The 17,731-nt window shown below is 42.3% G+C and overlaps 1 protein-coding gene across 1 annotated transcript; it reads right to left on the reverse strand.

Moving 5' to 3' along the window:
• Window positions 1-1,075: 1,075 nt before the first annotated feature.
• On the reverse strand, window positions 1,076-16,690 carry SEC62 (SEC62 homolog, preprotein translocation factor). The gene is made up of 8 exons (XM_084212456.1): window positions 16,633-16,690; window positions 9,056-9,164; window positions 8,570-8,675; window positions 7,347-7,557; window positions 5,534-5,626; window positions 3,449-3,509; window positions 3,027-3,146; window positions 1,076-2,506 (listed from the first exon to the last, which is right to left on the reverse strand). The coding sequence occupies exons 1-8, from the start codon at window positions 16,666-16,668 to the stop codon at window positions 2,040-2,042; spliced, it is 1,203 nt and encodes a 400-aa protein (XP_084068582.1). The 5' UTR covers window positions 16,669-16,690; the 3' UTR covers window positions 1,076-2,039.
• Window positions 16,691-17,731: the final 1,041 nt, after the last annotated feature.

The raw sequence follows: 17,731 nt of genomic DNA on the forward strand, positions 1-17,731 counted from the left end.
TAGGAAAACAAGTACAGTAATGAGTCATGAAGTTCTTTCCTTAACTGAGCAGATCTTTCTTACTACCTCAGAGATCAGAGCTGTTCACAGCAGATCAAGTGAGGAGTTAAGGCTGATTCAATTTCTAGGCTGCAGGAGCCTGGAACTCTGTCAAGGTGACAGCACAAGTGTCTGATGGTTAATTCTGAGACCCAGACACCTCTCTCCAGGTGGGCAGCGCTGGCATGTGGCACACACCCCATGAACAGGGAGCACATGGCAACATTAGAGTTTTTATTTGACCATTTCCACTTGATTTGCTCAGCATGGCCCTGTTATTTCACTGGGAGGAGGAAAGGTACTTGAAATAACTGAAAACCACTGCATTAACTTCTTAAAATCCTGCTGAGGGCTTGGCTGCCCTGTGATGCCCCAGTGCAGGCTCTGCTCTCCCCATCATATTGTGCACACCCCCCTCAGGTACAACAGGACTTTGTTAGATCTTTAATCAGTGATAACACACAAGTGGCCAGGAGTCGATCTGTTTAGTTAATGGGTCCTTTAATTTTTTTGCTATATTAATAAAAAAGTGATCCAATTTATCTGTTTCCTTATGGAGTAACTATTCAGGATTTAAGAAGCAAATACACCATATCCATGAATTGTTTATCAATGCAACCATGATGATGTATATATTTGCACAATCTGAAAAATTGGTATCTTCATCCAAAATGCCGACGCTGGAAGGATGGGAAGCAATTTAGTATAGGAAAAAAAATTCTCTTACCCTCATCTTCTCTGAGTGGGCTGGGAAGACAATCAAATCTATAAAGTCCTTGAGAGGAAAGAGGCTGAGTTGTAACTTCTTCCATGCTCAGTCAGCCAAGACCTCCAGTCCATCCTGCCCAGAGGCAGCGGGAAGGGAGACACGGCAGCGGCTCCTCCGAGGGATTTACAAACAATACTAATGGTCATTTCACAGCAGCTCCGAGCCACCAGCTCTGCGAGCAGACCAACACTCTCCTGCCTCTTCTGCTTAAAACTACTCCAGTTCCAGAGTACAGAGAGGTTTAACATTAAGGCATCCATACAGCTCTGGTGTTTGCTTTCATTTAATAAAGATCAATTTACTCAAATACATGGAATGTTGGCACAAAACTAAAGCTTCTGTGGAACAGCTACCAATCATACACAAATACTCCGTGAGGTCCTCTCGACTTGCATTTCTCTGATAGATACACCACAACATGGCTTCAATAATACAAACTGAATGCTGGATCAAATCTCTAAATAATAAGTAGCAGTTAAAGTAAATGGTTTGCTTTATTTGTAAATTATGTACAGAATACATTTGTTTTTAAATTATGATGGAGCAGGAGAAAGAAAACAGCCATCATTTCCAAACCATGCTGCTTCCTTCACCTGCTGGAGATGACATCTCTCTCTGCACTGGATGCACAAAACCAGTTTGGATTTCCTCAGTTGCTGGCACACAGGCTGGAGAAACAGAGAACACTGCAGCCAAATTCAGCACTACCAGCTCCTCTACTGTCAGCAAAATACTTCTGCTAAAACTAGTTTTCTCAGGAAAGTTCTCACAATCTTTTGAAAACAAAATCAAGAAAAATATCAAGAAGGCTGTGGGCTAAGAAGGGCTTTACCTAACTATCAGATGAGGATAACTAGGAATAATCTGAGATTTGGTCATTCAACTTTTACCTGGTTTACAAAAGCAAGTTTGAGAAGCTAAACTAATTGACCATTTATGCAAGTACCAGAAAATGATGTTTTTCAGTATGTTTGAGAACAATCTGGGCAATCTATCAATCAATAAAAAACCTGTCAAATTGATAAAACTTCCGTAAATGGATATTAATGATTAACATAGTACCGAGTAATCAAGTTAATGGTTAAAAAAAATGAAGGAACTAGATATAAAACTGTTTGGTAACACGGATATTTCAGCAAACAAAGATGCTACTGTATGGTCTATGTTTTGGTGATCAGCCAACAAAGAAAATCCAACCATTTGCACATACTTAGTCCCAAACCACAGTGAGTTATGATTTTCCATGTGAAGGCCCACTTTCAGTATCTTCCTCCTCTTCCTCCTCACAATCCCCTTCATCTGTTTGCTGTTCCAGTTCCTCTTTTGTGATCATTTCAAAGTCGTTTCCATTGCCACTACTGTGCTGGGACCTGTCATCTTCACGCCTGTCACTGTCAGTGTCTGAATGTCGCTCTCCTCCTGAGCCGTCTGTTCCCGAGTTCCTTGTGCCTTCTGTTTTTCCATCCTCCTCTTCCTTCTTCTCACTGTCTGATTTCTCCTCACTGTCGTATTTTTGCTGCTTTTTGGATTCTGCTTTTTCCTCTTTCTTTAAGTCTGCTTTTGGTCCTTTGTATTCGTGTGTGTACAGGGGCCTGAAGGAGTCAATGAATCCCACATCTGCTGTAAGGTTTGGCAGGAACCAGAAGTGATGCCTTCCTCCAGTGATGAGCCAGATGATAAGGAAAAGGATGCAGCGAGCTGTGTGAAAACAAGGGAAAGTTTAGATTTTGTTACAGACCTACACAGTGTACAACCATGCTGTAAGAGATGTTCACTGCTAATGCCCACCCCGAGCCAGGGACTGGGGGATGCTGGGGGGAAGTAGTTTGTTCTTCCCATGTCTCCTCCACCTCACTAACCATGGATTTTATCTCTCATTTAACTTTTAACCCCTCTGCCATAGAAAGCTTTAAAATCCTGGTGACACCGTTCTCGCCTCTCAATATGTTTCTGCGCGCAGTTCTGTGTTTGTTCTGCTCTTGTTTGTTTAGACACAGGCAGTAAACGAACCTGCACTACACAGGGAACACCGACAGGTGACACGAGCCTGAGCTCTCTCTCTTCCCGCGGCACAACCGTGACACCCGCTGGCCGCAGCGAAGCGCACACAGGACCCGCCCGGCTGCGGCCGAACAAGGAAGCGGCACCGCCCAGCCCGAGCTCGGGGAAGAGCTGGGCTGTGCCTCCGGCCTCTCAGACCCCGCCTGCCCACACTTACCGACGGCGAGGAGCAGAATACTGGCGACAAAGCAGCCGGCGCCCACGCTGAGGTAATAAACACCGACACGCATCTCGGCTGGCCAGAGCGGGAACAGGGTCGCGGCTATAACGGCAATCACTGAGCAGGGAGGGCAGGACAGAGGCACGAGAAGCATCATTAGTTTTCCCTGGTACACGTACAGAGGCTCCAGGCTTACTGCTCATTCAAAGTAGTGCCTTAGATTCAGTTAACATCTATACTATTTTAGATTTTAAGAAATAAAATTAGCTGATTTGTCTTATTCTAGACAAGTTCTAGGGTCCAAAATGTATCACTCGTAACATATTTCATATTTTTACATAACCCACATTTGCCCACTGACAACTCACTGGTTAGCTTAAGGCAACAGAAATGAACAACTTGTGTGTACTCTGACTTACCAAGTACAAGTCCCATGGCAAAGGTTTTAAAGTGAACAGGGTCATAGATCCACACGTAGACCTACAACAGAAATGATGTGGTTTACACTCAGAGCAAGCTCTCTGATAAATATCTCCTGCATTCCCTCACCCAAACACTCACTGCCAGGCTACAATGCTTGGTGCTGAGCAAAAGGCCTTCTGGTCAGCACCCAGGCAGGGCAAGGGGTCGTGACTCCTAGGAAGGGTAACTGACAGGTGATGTAATCCTGAGGAAAACAACCAGACAGCAGAACTGATGGGAAAATGAAAGATTCTGAAATATCACTGAATCAAGGTTTGGTTGTATCTTTCTTTATTCATTAATGTTGTTCAGCATGAAGCAAAAACAACTGCAAAAAAATAAAAAGTTTCCCAAGTCCACTAAGTGGAAACAAAACATCCTGTGAGCTTTGAAAAGAAAACACCGAGACTGCATACCTGGAACAAAGGAGGCAGCTGGAATGCTCACTGCAGGCCCTGTGCTGGGCTCAGATCAGTGGCCCTGTACCCTCTGTCCCACAGCACTGTTAGCTCTATGTCTACAGTTGCAACTCTCTGAACCAAATGTTTGTCTGAGAACTGTGGATCCATTTGAATCTGAGCTGCTCAACCATAAATGAAAAACTTCTTGGGAAAGTGCAGGATTTTCTGAACTACAAAAATCTGTGGGTTTTTTTCTTAGCAAACGAAAGAGTTTGAACCTGCGCTTCTAACTATGAAAAGAAGCTGCTGGTTACTGGAAACCAGCAACCCTCATTGCAGATGTGTCAATACCAACTACCAGAAGGGCACCTAGAAGGCAGCGGTGATCCCGTGTGATGCAATAAATATTTAACATTCTTCTTCCCACAGGGTGCCAAAGTTAACTGTATTCAGGTGCAGCTCCTGCCAGTCAGCTGTTCTGGGAGCCCAAGCAAGCTGAGGATGGTGACTGGCAATAAGTGTGTGATATCCAGTGTTTGTAAGTGCAAAATAATGAGGGAAAGGGAAAAAATCCAGCTCTAATGCAAATATACAAGAATTGGCTCTAAATTAGCTACTACTTTAAAAAAAAGTTTTTGTGAATTAGAGTTGTTAAAAAATGTAAGCTCATTAATAAAAAGAGAAGTAACTCTTTTGTTAAGACAAGTGAATACTGTGGTATTGCAGATACTGCTCTGCAGCCTCGTTTGGAATGGGCACTTCATGTAGAGACAACAGGGAGGATCAGAGCTGGGTGTGATTCCACATGAGATGGGATAAAACAGAGCAAAGCAAGTGTAGAAGAACTGAGAAAGGTAAAATCAAGATACAAAGGGGAAACACATTTTCTGTACAAGTGATTTATTTACAGAATTTGCTGCCATGTATGTTTTATAACCAAAGGAACACAAGAATCCTGGGGGGGATTCCAGTACAGCCACACACAGCATCCACACAGCACCATAAAACTTACCACTTATCCCAAACTTGAGAAGTACAAATGTGACTCTGTACATTACAGACTGGTAAATAATTAAATTCTTTGTCTTCCAGAACACAGAAGTATTTAGGGCCACAATTTCAGTGGTAAAGCCAGGATGAGCATTCAGGAATGCCAAAGGGTCACCTGTCTGCTCAGATCACAAAGCCAGGCAGGTATTTTTTATTTCCCCTCCTGTGACTGAACATGGTGTCCTGGAAGGCTTGTCTAGCTTAGAACAACTTTGGCATGGCAATGGCTGTGGGAAAAGCTGGGCTGGAGGGACTTCAGGACTCTTTGTTCCACCCCCCTGTCCCAGGCAGGCTCAGCTCCACCAGCCCCTGAATCCACCCCAAAGACAAACATTTCATCTCATGGCCACCAACACCTCAACTACTGGGAAGGATGTTTCCTTCGGGATATTTTTAAAGTTACTGCCCTCTGTTTACCTGTCTTTAACCTCCCTGAAGTATCTGAAAATCTGCTTTCAAGGTCAGCCATCACATTGCCATTAATTTTTCTTTCAACATGTCAAGAAGGAGTTTGCAGAAACCCAGTAAATTACAGTATTGTCTGACAACAGCATGGTGACACCCAAAGTTGAAAAGCACCATAAATCTTACCTCATTTCCATCCAAGAAAACTTGGTCTTCATGTGGCTCAAGTTTAAATTTCCTCTTAGTTTCCTTTTTCTTGGGTGTCCCTGGGGTGTCATCCTGAGGACAAACATAAATATTTTATCTATATCAAAGATTATTTATTTATTTATTTATTTATTTATTTATATATATATATATATAAAAAATACACATTCAATCCATTATATATAAAAATTACAAAAAATAATGGTTTAATTTTTATATTTAATACTGTACATTATCTTTACAATATATTTTTATTTAATTTATAGTATCTGTCAATATATTTAATCTGGTAACTTTTCACAAACTTAAGATCATGTTCACACTTTTTTGTTTTTTTTTTTAAAGATACTTTATTTCCTCCTGTTCTTATTTATTATCAACTGGGTACCTCAAAAATCAAGGAAAATTGTAAGTAAAGAGCAATCTCATTTTTAGTGTCTAAGGACTAGACTATGATTTCAGGATTACACTGTGGCATCAAATGCCTAGCAAAGCTGGGCTGATATTAACAAGAAATCTGTAGAGGGATCAAGAACAGGAAACAACACTTCACCATCACTGACTTTGTTAGAATTATTTGCTATTTTAGTGCCATATTTACCAAACGGATATCCTGGCAGAATCAGTTTCTGCCCATTTATTCTTTGTCCTCCTCAATCTCTTTTTGGATCTTGTGCTTCCTCTTCTCTGTCTCCTGTTTGCTTCTCTTTGCTTACTTCGTTGTGAGAAATTAACTTTGTGGTTTTGATCGTGTGTTTTCATTCAAGTTCCTACCCACTGGCTTATATAATCCACTAAATATCTGTTCAATAAATAATGATTAGTTTAAAAATTAACATACATTTAATAATGTACCTCCCCTGATGACAGTGGAATGGAGGAATTCGTTACTTTCATAATCAGCATTTTGCAGCACCTCAGGGGTTGGGTAATCTTACACTGGGCTGGGACTGCAGTGGGATTGTCCTGTTTATAACACTTTTATTCACCATTTAGGTTTCTCTGGACAGCCAAGCCTTTGTAGACAGATTGTAACTCTCAGTAGATGTGCCATTATTTCACTTAGGAATGTCTGAATGGGAATAACTTTGTCCCACTATCCTACTAACTTTCACTGATTCAGAGCACTGAATGTAGAAGAAACACCCTATTCAGTCATCAAGTTTCTCCTCAGCTTTCCAACATTTTAGAAATTCTGTTCTGCTAATAATAAATAAGTAATAAAACCAATTAGGAGTGAAAGCAAACCCAAACCACATTAGAACCTGCACCACAGTTGTAGTTTGAACTTGGAAGCTCAAGTGCAGGGAAGCAGGATGCAGGCAGTCATGGAAGCTGTTACACAGCCAGTAACAGGCCCCACATACCAAATGTGACATTCCAAACATTCCAGTTACCAAACACTGCAAAACTGTTTTGTTTCACTGGTGCAGCTGCACTGGTTTGGATGTTTGGTCACATGAACATGTGTCATTCTATGGTAACTGATGTACACAGCCTCCCTGCCTGCTGCCACTGGAGAGAAACAGGTTCTGATTAACTCAGCCCACATTAAAAGATGACAAGGTACACAAAGGCCAACTGAAGCCTCTTTTTTGATCTAGACCAAAATAAGACACATTCAAAAGGTAACAACAACAACAACAAAAAAAGGCAGCATAATTTAGAGATGAAAACAGGAAAACAAAGTATGGCATATTTTAGAATAATCAACTTCTGAGCCAGTGCAATGTTAAAAATCTGTTGATGTATTTGTTACAGGTTTGTCTCTTCTCCTGCACACAATACTTACCTTCTTACACTCATCTTTTTCACCATCCTTTTTCTTTTCCTTTTCTTTCTCCTTCTTCGTTTTTTCATCTTTGCCACTTTCTTTCTTGCTCTTTTTCTCCTCTTCTTTCCCACTCTCAGCCTTTCCTTTTTCCTTTTCTTTCTTGGTATCCTTGTCAGGTTTCATTTTCATCACTTTCAACGCTCGATGAAAGAACTGTTTTTTCAGGAGTCTTAAAATGAAATAAGTTAAATGATTCATTTAAGTGCAGCTGGGAGAACAACATTTACACTCAATTATGTTATCAGACACCATTCTAGATTATCTCTCTAACATAATCATGACCAGCATGACTGAAAGGCAAGGTCACAATCATCTGCTCTATTTACAGCTACACACACCAGACCTACTTATCCCATGTCTTGCCTGTTGCTTTGCTTTTTTTGGTTCATCTGTTCAAAACTGGGTAAAAACTGTACTTTCCTGAAGCAGCATTTTGCAGATTTCAATGAACACACAAGACATAGGATACAGCAACCCACCAGATCCATTTAATTATCTTTCCCATTAACACAATTCTTGCACTATTTATTTTCAAGTTCATGTCAATGTATTTCATAGCAAAAATAAGGAAGTGGACATACAGATCATCAAGATCACTGGCAACTGATGCACAATGAACAGAACTGCTCTGTTGAAACTGTGGTACCTATGCCAAGTCTTCCCTTCCTGTCAGCTACAAACAGAACTTATTGCAAGTGCATGTATTATCTATTTATGTATGGAGATATAAAGGTATAAATATATGGCAAGCAGGGCACCAGGATGGAGTACTTGGTATTCTTAAGGTTGTCACCAACTAGAAACATCCTTGAAAGGAGCACAGCTGAATTCCCAACAGGAAGAGCAGCAGAGAATCTTGCTCCTCAGACAGCAGGGACAGAGAGATTTGAGAGCTCTGACCCTGCTGACTTCAAATATTGGCAAAATTCAGGAAACTCCTTTGGTTCACCTTGCTGCCCCAAGCAGTGCAGTGAAAGCCTGGGAGAGTTCTGGGAACAAAAATCATGAAACAACATCATTTCCACCCTTAAACAGCAATAGAAATCATTACAATCATAATTTTTGCATACATCCTGAAGTTTTAGGATGCACAAAGCCCAAGTTACATTGGTTCCTAAATAACTGTGACATGTGGACAACTACAGCCATTAATGACACTTAAGAAGTAGCCTGGGTCATACCTGTTGCAGTAATCAACTACAGACTCTCGGGTTGTAAAGAGAGCCTCCTCTCCTTTCTTTGCCTTTGCCCATTTAGAATCCAGAAGGCAATCCACAGCTTTGGAAGCTAGAGGGAAAAAAATGGATTAAAAATGCATTCAAATTAACATTTTTTTAAACATTTAGTCTACATTCCTTGAACCACAGTCTGTTCTGGTGATGTTCCACATCTTTTTAATCTTTCAAGTACGACTAGTCACTGCTCTAAAATATAGTCCTCTTGACATCACACACCTTTAAAGCACAGAGTGAAAAGTTTATTGCATTTACTCCAGGCTAGTGAGATTCATTTTATGGCTTTCTAATACCTAGATAAGTTTTCAAAACCAAACTGTAAGATCAGTACTTATTAGATAAAGTACTATTAATAAAAATTAAGCAGCCTCTCCCACCCTCCAAGTGCAATGTTAGAAGAAACCTGAATTCTCTGGTTAAAAGCAACCCTACCAATAAAATAATCAACTCGGTGGCCCATCATGTTGGTGGATTTTGTTGGACAGTTGAAGCGCAAGTATTTAGCAACAGCCTTCTCCTCCTTGAATGGCTCACCAACTTCCTACAGTGGGAAAAGTCAAAAGTTATTAATTCAGTTTTAAACACATAAGAAAATCACCCATTTGGGCTTAAAAAATCAGATATTGCAAAGTCTTGTCTTCATTATTTAATGGCACATTAAACAAATAAAATATAAAGGATGTGAAAATAGGTCAAGTCATTTTTCCTGAGAACCTTCTGCCTACTGGAAGCAAAAAAGCAGCAAATCTCAAGTTAGATGAACTGAAGGTAAGGAGGACAAACTCCTTTAGCAGATCTGTAGAAAGAGCAAACTAAAGGAAGGCCTAAGAGGAAAGCAGCACGTGGGAAGCTGCTTAAGGTACACAGCTGGGATGGAAACAGTTGTGAAGCTGGGAACAAAGAAAAAGCAGAGTGAGGAATGAGTGTGTATGAAATGACAGCAATGTAGGCACTCTGACAGAGCAGCTCAGATTTCATGTCAGAAGGAGAAAACCATGTTGAAAAGAAGCTGAAAGATTTGGCTAGAAAATTTCTTTGCCCACTTAGACTACAGAATGAGACTTTAGAGTACCCTTGAGGAGACTCTTCCAATCTACACAGTAGAACATCAGGATGAAAGCACAGCAGGATGAAATTTAAACATCAAACCCAATGTTTTACGAGAAGAGAGCCCTTAGTCTGCACACATTCACAAATTCTGTGCTTTTACCACCTTGCAGAGAGGTAACAGAACTCTGAGATGTATAAGGCAGAAGGATGGAGATGGGCATTTTCACTTATATAAAATTAAGATCTAATATTTGCAAGCAGGGAATGGAAGAACTTTCTAATGTTCCTGCTTCACAAAAACATATGTGAAAAAACCCATAGGTTGGGATATTCAACTGACTTACGGTAACTTCCTCAAAACACTTTTCTGTAAATTCTTTTAATTCATAAGATTTAACTCTCCAACCCCCCCTGCTACTTGAGAATCAGTAGCTCAGAAACATGGGACAGCTTTCCACACTGCAGTGCCTGATCTGTACCTGTTCCTCTCCTCTTGCCTGAAGAAATAGATTGTATCAACCACAAATCAGATTCGTCATTTACAGGAATAAAAGTTTCAGAGTCTATTTAAAGACCTAATATTCCTAAAGGTCAATAAACATATATAACCTCCATTACTGCTTTTAAGATGCATAATCATATTATCACCAGCAGCATGTTAAATGGAAATGCAAGGTGAAATAGCTGTGTTTACACCCGAATAAAAGCTTCAGACGGTAAGAGTTGTTAATTTTCAACTGCTAACTTTCAAAACCAACTGGTTAATGAGTATCCTTCTAGAGGAGACTGTTGCTTTTCCTGTCTGAGGAGAATTTTGAAGCGACTAGTACAGACGGAAGGTATCCAAATGACCAAAAGACGCCATAGCCCTTAGTTCTGAGACTTTTTAAAAAATCCTCCATATGATGAAGAAATATGCTCACTCACCAGGTAGTTTCAAAAATGTGCCCAAATTAGGCCAGATGATCCTAACAGTCCTCAAATAGATATTACCTCCTGCTGCATGTTCAATCCATTTTTCTAATTTTTACATTTTAAAAATCTGTATTTGAACATCAGATAAGAAAACCATTCCCTGACAGTGCCATGTATGCACATAATATATATTCTGTGGTTTCAGGTAATCTTACATGGTACAGTTATACCAGTAACTGTAAATCAAACCAAGCCACCAAACTTGGTACCACAGTAATTGAACAGCAACAAAAGGGGCTCCAATGCACTGAAATAAAACAAGTGACTGTGTCCCATCATTGCCAATGGGATAAGGCACCAGGAGACTGGGGACTGCAGGCAGCAACTGTGTGTGAAACACTGCTTTTCTAGCAATTCCTGTCAGCAAATGAAATTTGGAACAATTCACATGGCAAATGTTCTTCACAGCACGGACAGCAAGACAGAGAAACTGCAGATATTCTCATCAGTGTTAATTCCTCTGCTAAGGTGGTTTTTCTCCTTTTTCCTAAAATATTTATGATCCTGCTGGGTCATGTGATGCACTACACAGGCAGGGGCTGGCACCAGGAGATTTTTTTTATTGCTCCTTTCTCTCTATTGCTTTGTGAGGGATAGTTTCATAACACCCCAAATAAAAAAAAGCTTCCCAGTGAGAGAGACTGCCACAATTTAACTAAGCTCATTCTGAGAAAGTGTCCCCTACAATTTAATCCCCATTTTTCATCCTATTTTCATCCCTTTGTTTGCAGAGCCAGGCTTCTGTTAAAATGTGAAAATAAATGACTGACAAAAAATAATATATTCCATCAATAAATGAAATCAACCAAAGCAATGGTAAGTTCATTACCCTAGGCACAACTTCTAAAAGTTGCAGTTCAACCAAATTTTCTGTTCATTTTTAAAAATAGCCTGTGTTGCCACTAGACAGCATGTAAGATTTAGAGATTTACAATCCCTGGTGACTTACAAACTCTGGCCATTAAAAATAAAATCAAACCAAATTTCTTACTTGTCCAGACAGAACTCCACCTACTGACAGAAAAAGCAGTGCTCAGCCTAGTGACTTGCTAGAAATGCAAAGACATTTTAAATTTTTAAGAATAATTCTCAATCACTATTCTGCCCTATATGAATTCATAAATGGACAAACAAACCCAGGGACCTTCCAGACTCACTGATGTGAAGGGAAAGTCCTAATCAAACTTACCACTATCTCCCAAGTCAAAGAACAGCACAGTCCCTGCTGGACTTCAATGCATGGATGCAGTTCCCAGTTAATTCAACCCCCAGCTGGGACTGCAGCACCACAGAGGCCTGAACACATCAAAATAACATCTGAACTGAGACATTGAATTCTCCCCCTCAGCTCTACCCAAGCATGACTTATTCAGGTTTTCCTACTCCTGGAACACTCGGTGGATGACAAAAGGGCAGAGCACATTTCTGGTTTGAAAACTGCACTCATTTTATTCCCTCTTTGCATCACAGTTGCAAGAAGACAGGTATGACCCAAGACAGGCCAATTTCCTTCCACAGCCTGGTAACATAAACAGGGTTTCTGGAAGATCAGAAGGGGGTAAATGATGAGTGTCACTAGCAAGACAAGTTATTCCACGTGCAGCCAAATGCATTACAGGGATTTATGTTCCTCTGTTTCAAAAGGGTCATCAAAATTCTTTTATTTCAATGAAACAATAGCTAGTTGATTTCTTTGCTCTTAGATATTCAGAACACCATCCCTCAAAGCAGACTGCTGAAGCCTAATAGTTGATACAGTTTTCAGATAAGGAAAAGAAGAAATTTACGCACATTTATCATGTGGCGCCTGTTTTTCAAGCTGAGAGGCTACATCAAAAATGACACTTATGCCAGCCCAGGTTCCATTCCACACACCTCATTATAAAGACTCTACAACTGCATCAGCCTACTCTTCTCTGAAAGTGCTGAGCACATCACAGCTTGGGCTGAACTACAGGATTATCTTTTCCCCTTCCCTGTTGACTGTCAGGGTCTCAGAGTGGATGTTCTGTGGCAGGGTACCGGGTGCTGCTGAGATATTTCTACTTTGCCTAAAATAAACCAACGTGCCATAGACAAAGAAAAAGCACAGAATTTGGCATGACTGGAATGGGGAGGGGGTAACAAATACACCATGGTGTTAGGACTTGCTCTTAGGACATCCCAGTTTTCTTCAGTGACTAACAAACATAAACTTGCCGGACTCCTGCACTGATGACCAGTACAAGGACTGCCCCAGGTCTCTTAAATGAAACTGTGGCAGAGCCATGTGGAGAAACCAGTTCTTCTGGATTACCATGGCCATGTGCTGGCCACAAAACATTAACTTTTCTTTACAGAAAAAGATTAGCAGACTTTTGTAGTCCATATCCTATGAAAACAGAAGTATCTGTTTTCTTCCCTCTTTCTTTTTAACCACTGCTAATTTTTTTGAGCAAAAACATACAGAACTCTGTAAACACACAGAGTTCTAAAACACATCCAAGGAGCAATGTACAGTATTTTGAAGCCAAAACACACCAGCTTCAGTCCCCTTCCAACCTCAGGCCAGCTGTTCTGACTTTTTCCCTTCCCACCTCCAAAAATGTAACTCAAGATTTCCAAAAGACTAATTCTTGTTTTAATGACAACTCAAGCTGCTACTTTTCATTCCCATTTTTCAACTTTTTTTGCCCCCTTGATCTTTGTGTCTTCCTCCTCTATCAGCTGATACCACTCAGCTTTCAAAGACATATTTAACCAGTCTCCTTTGTTATCATCCTACTCATCTTTACTAGAAATTATGAAGAAAATAAAGCAAAATGACCAAGCTGGAGTAAAATATGCATTACTGGAAAACCATTGCATCGTCCTTTCTGCAGATCCTTTTCAGAGTCATTCACACAAAACTGCAGCACAGGAGCAGCAGTGTAGCTCTGCAGCTGTGCATTTTCCTTGCAGCAGAACCCAAATCATAACAGGACCCAGCTGTAGGCTACAAGAGTTAATGATTAGTAGATGTCCTTCATCAGGAGAATCTCAGAACTTGAATCAAAGGAAAAAAGTCAACAAGGAAAGTACCTGTCATTAATGGCACCGATGCCACCTCAGCCATCAATTTGCAGTGAGATATTGTCCCCCAAACTGCCCAGGAGCTGTTTTCCCTCTTTTCAGGAGCAGTATTTATGTGCATTAACATTTCTGGAGTGCAGGACATAGCAACAAGGTGCAACGCCAAGCACTGTTAATCCCAACGCAAAGATCAGCCCAAAACCTGACACGGGCAGACTAAAACTGTGCACGTGGAATGCAGCCAAGGTAATGAAAACTTAATGCCTATTTAACAGTCAAACTGCAGAGCTGCCAGCACAGTGCCACGTGTTACCCGGCCCAAAGGAAACAACACCGAACGTTTTGTGGTTAAGTGAATATTTCAGGACACATATGGAAAAAAAATATAGACACGAAGTAGCTTTGATCAGCTTGCTGGAGTAGCAGGCATTCAAAGGCATCTCCTATCTTTTGAGACGTATTTTGTCTAAAATAAAAAGATTAAACTAGCCATTAGACAACATATGTTGTTGTTCTGTCAGTAAGTCCTTTATACACAGCAAGCATTCTTGATTTCAGACATTTGAATCACGTGGGAGCCACTGGGTAAGCAATCTGCATCCTACAGACCAGCCTCCCTTCATTACTGCATGTCTGAATTAATCTCTGTGTTGATTACAGTTAAATTGCCATCAGGAATCACACTTGGAGAATTTTACCTCTGAAATATCTTTGTTCAAACTTCTGAAGTTAAAATTTTTGCGACTTTTGTAACTTTCAGATGAAGAGTCTAAGCTATGCAACACACATTGGGCAATGCGTCTTTTGATGAAAGTGCATTCCATAAAACACATCCTTCCTGTGACTGCTTCCGATGGGAAACGTGGAGCAGGCTAGACAGAACTTTGAACTATTTTTGAGCCTTTTTTCATGTCTAGCTATCTGACATAACTACCATGATTCTAATCTTGATGGCAGGCATAAAATCCTACAAAAATTCATTCCAAACCCAGGTTCTGCGCCCATGGTTTTTCTAATTGAACTCCATTCTAATTGAACTCAGCCTCATCCACAGCTAAAAACACCAACTTTTCCCAAGAACCTCACTCCTGTCAAGAAATACAGGGTATTCTGATGTCAGACTTGTGTGCAGTACAATAAATAATCTGTTTAGGGGGCAACATCACCTTAAATTAAGTACACACTGCTAAAACACTTGAAGCACCTACGAATAAAAATCCCACACTTGATTTTAAAAGAAGACACTTGCAGCATGAGCCTGAAAAACGTGATAACCATACTGCAAATATGCCAGTAAAGTTCAAAAAGCTTAAGAAAAATTAAATCCAAAACCCATGACCAAGAAAAATATGAGTTGTTTTATTCACTGACCGATTAAGAACACCCCTTGGGCATTCACCAGTATTCTTTGTCCACTGTCTTGTCTTCCCATTGTTGTTGACCTACACTAGGAACCTATGATGATACACATCTATTTGCATAATTATATCACAAATTCAGGCCACGACCATAAGTTTTAAAACCCAGACATCGATTTAATTACTAACAATCTGGTAAATACTTTTACTGCTAACAGGCTGTAAATTAAGTATGTGCTTAACTGCCTGCAAGACCACAGCCTTGGGTGTTATACAAACATTAAATTACATTTAAATTTGGTTTGATGGGTGCTTTGTCATTCTTGGAAAGGGACAACTTATAAAAATCTTAAAAGGAGAATAATTCTGTGATGTTTTGCAATAATTCATTGAATGCTGTGATGGATAGGGCTCGTTCAACAAGATTTTGATTAATAACTCCTTGCATTTCTCCCCCTGCCTCACTAATTGGAATTAAAGGCAAAAAAGGAACTCTTTACAGGTACAGGCAGATCTCCATCTTCCTGGGGGAAGGGAAAGTGGGCTGGGAAAGGGAAGGCTGAGAAAGGAGAGAGGGCAGCCAAGCAGAAGGGTGACACATGAAGCATACATTGTTGAATGGCTCTGTGATCTCTCCCGTGAATACTATCTGCTCTTACAGCAGAGCAATAAACCCCAAACAAACACTATTTAGGCCGAGTGTTGATAACACATAACAGTAATGAGCGTTATGGTCACTGATACTGTAAGTACGCCCAAAACACGCATTAAAAACTCTGTGAAACTCCATGTAAAAATTACACCTCGACATACCAGGCTCCCAGGTAAGTGAAAACACCAAAGCAGTCCTCAGTTTGTCTCTCAGTGCCACCACACAATTATCACTACCTTTTAACACGATCTCAAAGCTGATTAGGTCTATTTATAGGCGTGCCTGTTTGTTTTTGTTTTCCAGACACAAATTTCCTTTCCTTCCCGCATCATTTCCTGCTTGGGGCACGTTTGCTTTTAAGATGCTTTTACCAGCTGTCCCACATCTTCTGCTTACGATCCCTGGGCCGGACACGCTGGGTGAAGGTGCAGCTCCCGGGTGTTTTGGTGTTACCCGCACTAAGCTATTGTTCGACACTGATAACCGGGGAGATCCTGAGTATAACACGGCGATTAAAAATGGGGAACAGTTCCAAATGTCATTTTTTGGTCATGGAGAGACGAAAACTTCTGAGGGCGCAGAGCCCATGGGGATGAAGCGGGGGCGCCTCTGATGTGCCGGGGGGCCCCGCTGGCTGCCCCTCAGCCCCGAAACGCTCCTACTTGAGCTCCACCATTCTGTTTTCACAGTGTTTACCCATCTGCTAGAAAATTCTGAGGAGAACCTGCCAGCCCGGGCTCCGGCCCCGGCCTGAGGGGCTCCCGGTGCCCCGAGACTGGGGCGCTCTCACGGCGGGCCGCCCGCAGCCGCCACCTCGCAACAGCGTCGGGCGGGAAGGCCGCGGGGGAAGCCGCTCTAAGCAGGCAGAGGGGGAGCCACCGGGCGGGGAGGGAGAGATAGAGAGGAGGGGGAGTCTCCGGTACCTGGACGCGCTTCCTGTGCCTCCGCCGCTCCGCCATGTTGTCCCCGTCCGCTCCGCCGGTGACGCGCGCGGGGGGGGCGGCGGCCTCGCGAGAGGCGGCGGGAGCGAGCGGAGGGGCGGGGAGGGGGCGCGCCCGCAGCGCCTCCGCCCGTCACCGCCCCCCGCCGAGCCACCTCTGTCCCTCGCAGTGCCCTGTCTGTCCCTCAGCGCCTCAGCGACCCGCCTCGGTCCCTCACCGAACCATCTGCGTGCCTCAGCGCCTCAGCGACCCGCCTCGGTCCCTCACCGACTCGTCTTGGTTCCCCTCTGTCCCCTCAGCGCCTCGGTCCGTCACCGCCCCGCAGCGCCCTGACTCGGACCCTCAGTCCCCTGCATCCCGCCTCGGTCCCTCATTCTTTTCATGCCGCCTCACCGCCTTCCCCAGCTCTAATCCCGCATCAGCCCCCCACCACCTCATTCAGCCCGCCACGGCCCCTCAGCCCTCACCGACCCCCCGCCCCTCAGCGCCCTCCCTTCACAGAATCACAGGGCTATTAGAGCCGAAAGGGACTCTGGAGATCATCCAGTCCAACTCTCCTGCCAAGGCACGGTCACCCAGAGCAGGTGACACAGGAACGCGTGCAGGTGAGTTTGGAATGTCTCTACAGAGGGGGACTCCACAAACTGCTCGGACAGCCTGTTCGAATACTCTGCCACCCTCAGTGTTAAGAAATTAATCCTCATGTTGAGGTGGAACTTCTTGTGTTTTACTTCATGGCCATTGCTCCTTGTCCTGTCACAGGGCACCACTGAGAGCCCCTCAGCCCCTCTCCCCCCTCAGCCCCTGACCTTGCTCCAGCTCTGGCTGTAAAAGTCTGTTTAAGTTGTGATACACTGAAATAGGATGTAAGGCCTTAAAGATGCTCAATACAGCACCTTTGTTAACTGATACTTATTTAAACAAAGTCATTACTCAGACCCCATATACTTACAGAATTAGATTTAGAAAGCAACCTATATAAAGCAGAAGGGCCTTTTGCCAGAGGTTGTCCCACATACTTGTGCTATGAGGTCACTGGAGTTAGCAAAGCGTATAATCATTTATCCTGGCTCTGTGTTTC

This window comes from Fringilla coelebs, assembly GCF_963513975.1.
Source record: "Fringilla coelebs genome assembly, chromosome: 10".
Taxonomy (NCBI): Eukaryota; Metazoa; Chordata; class Aves; order Passeriformes; family Fringillidae; genus Fringilla; species Fringilla coelebs.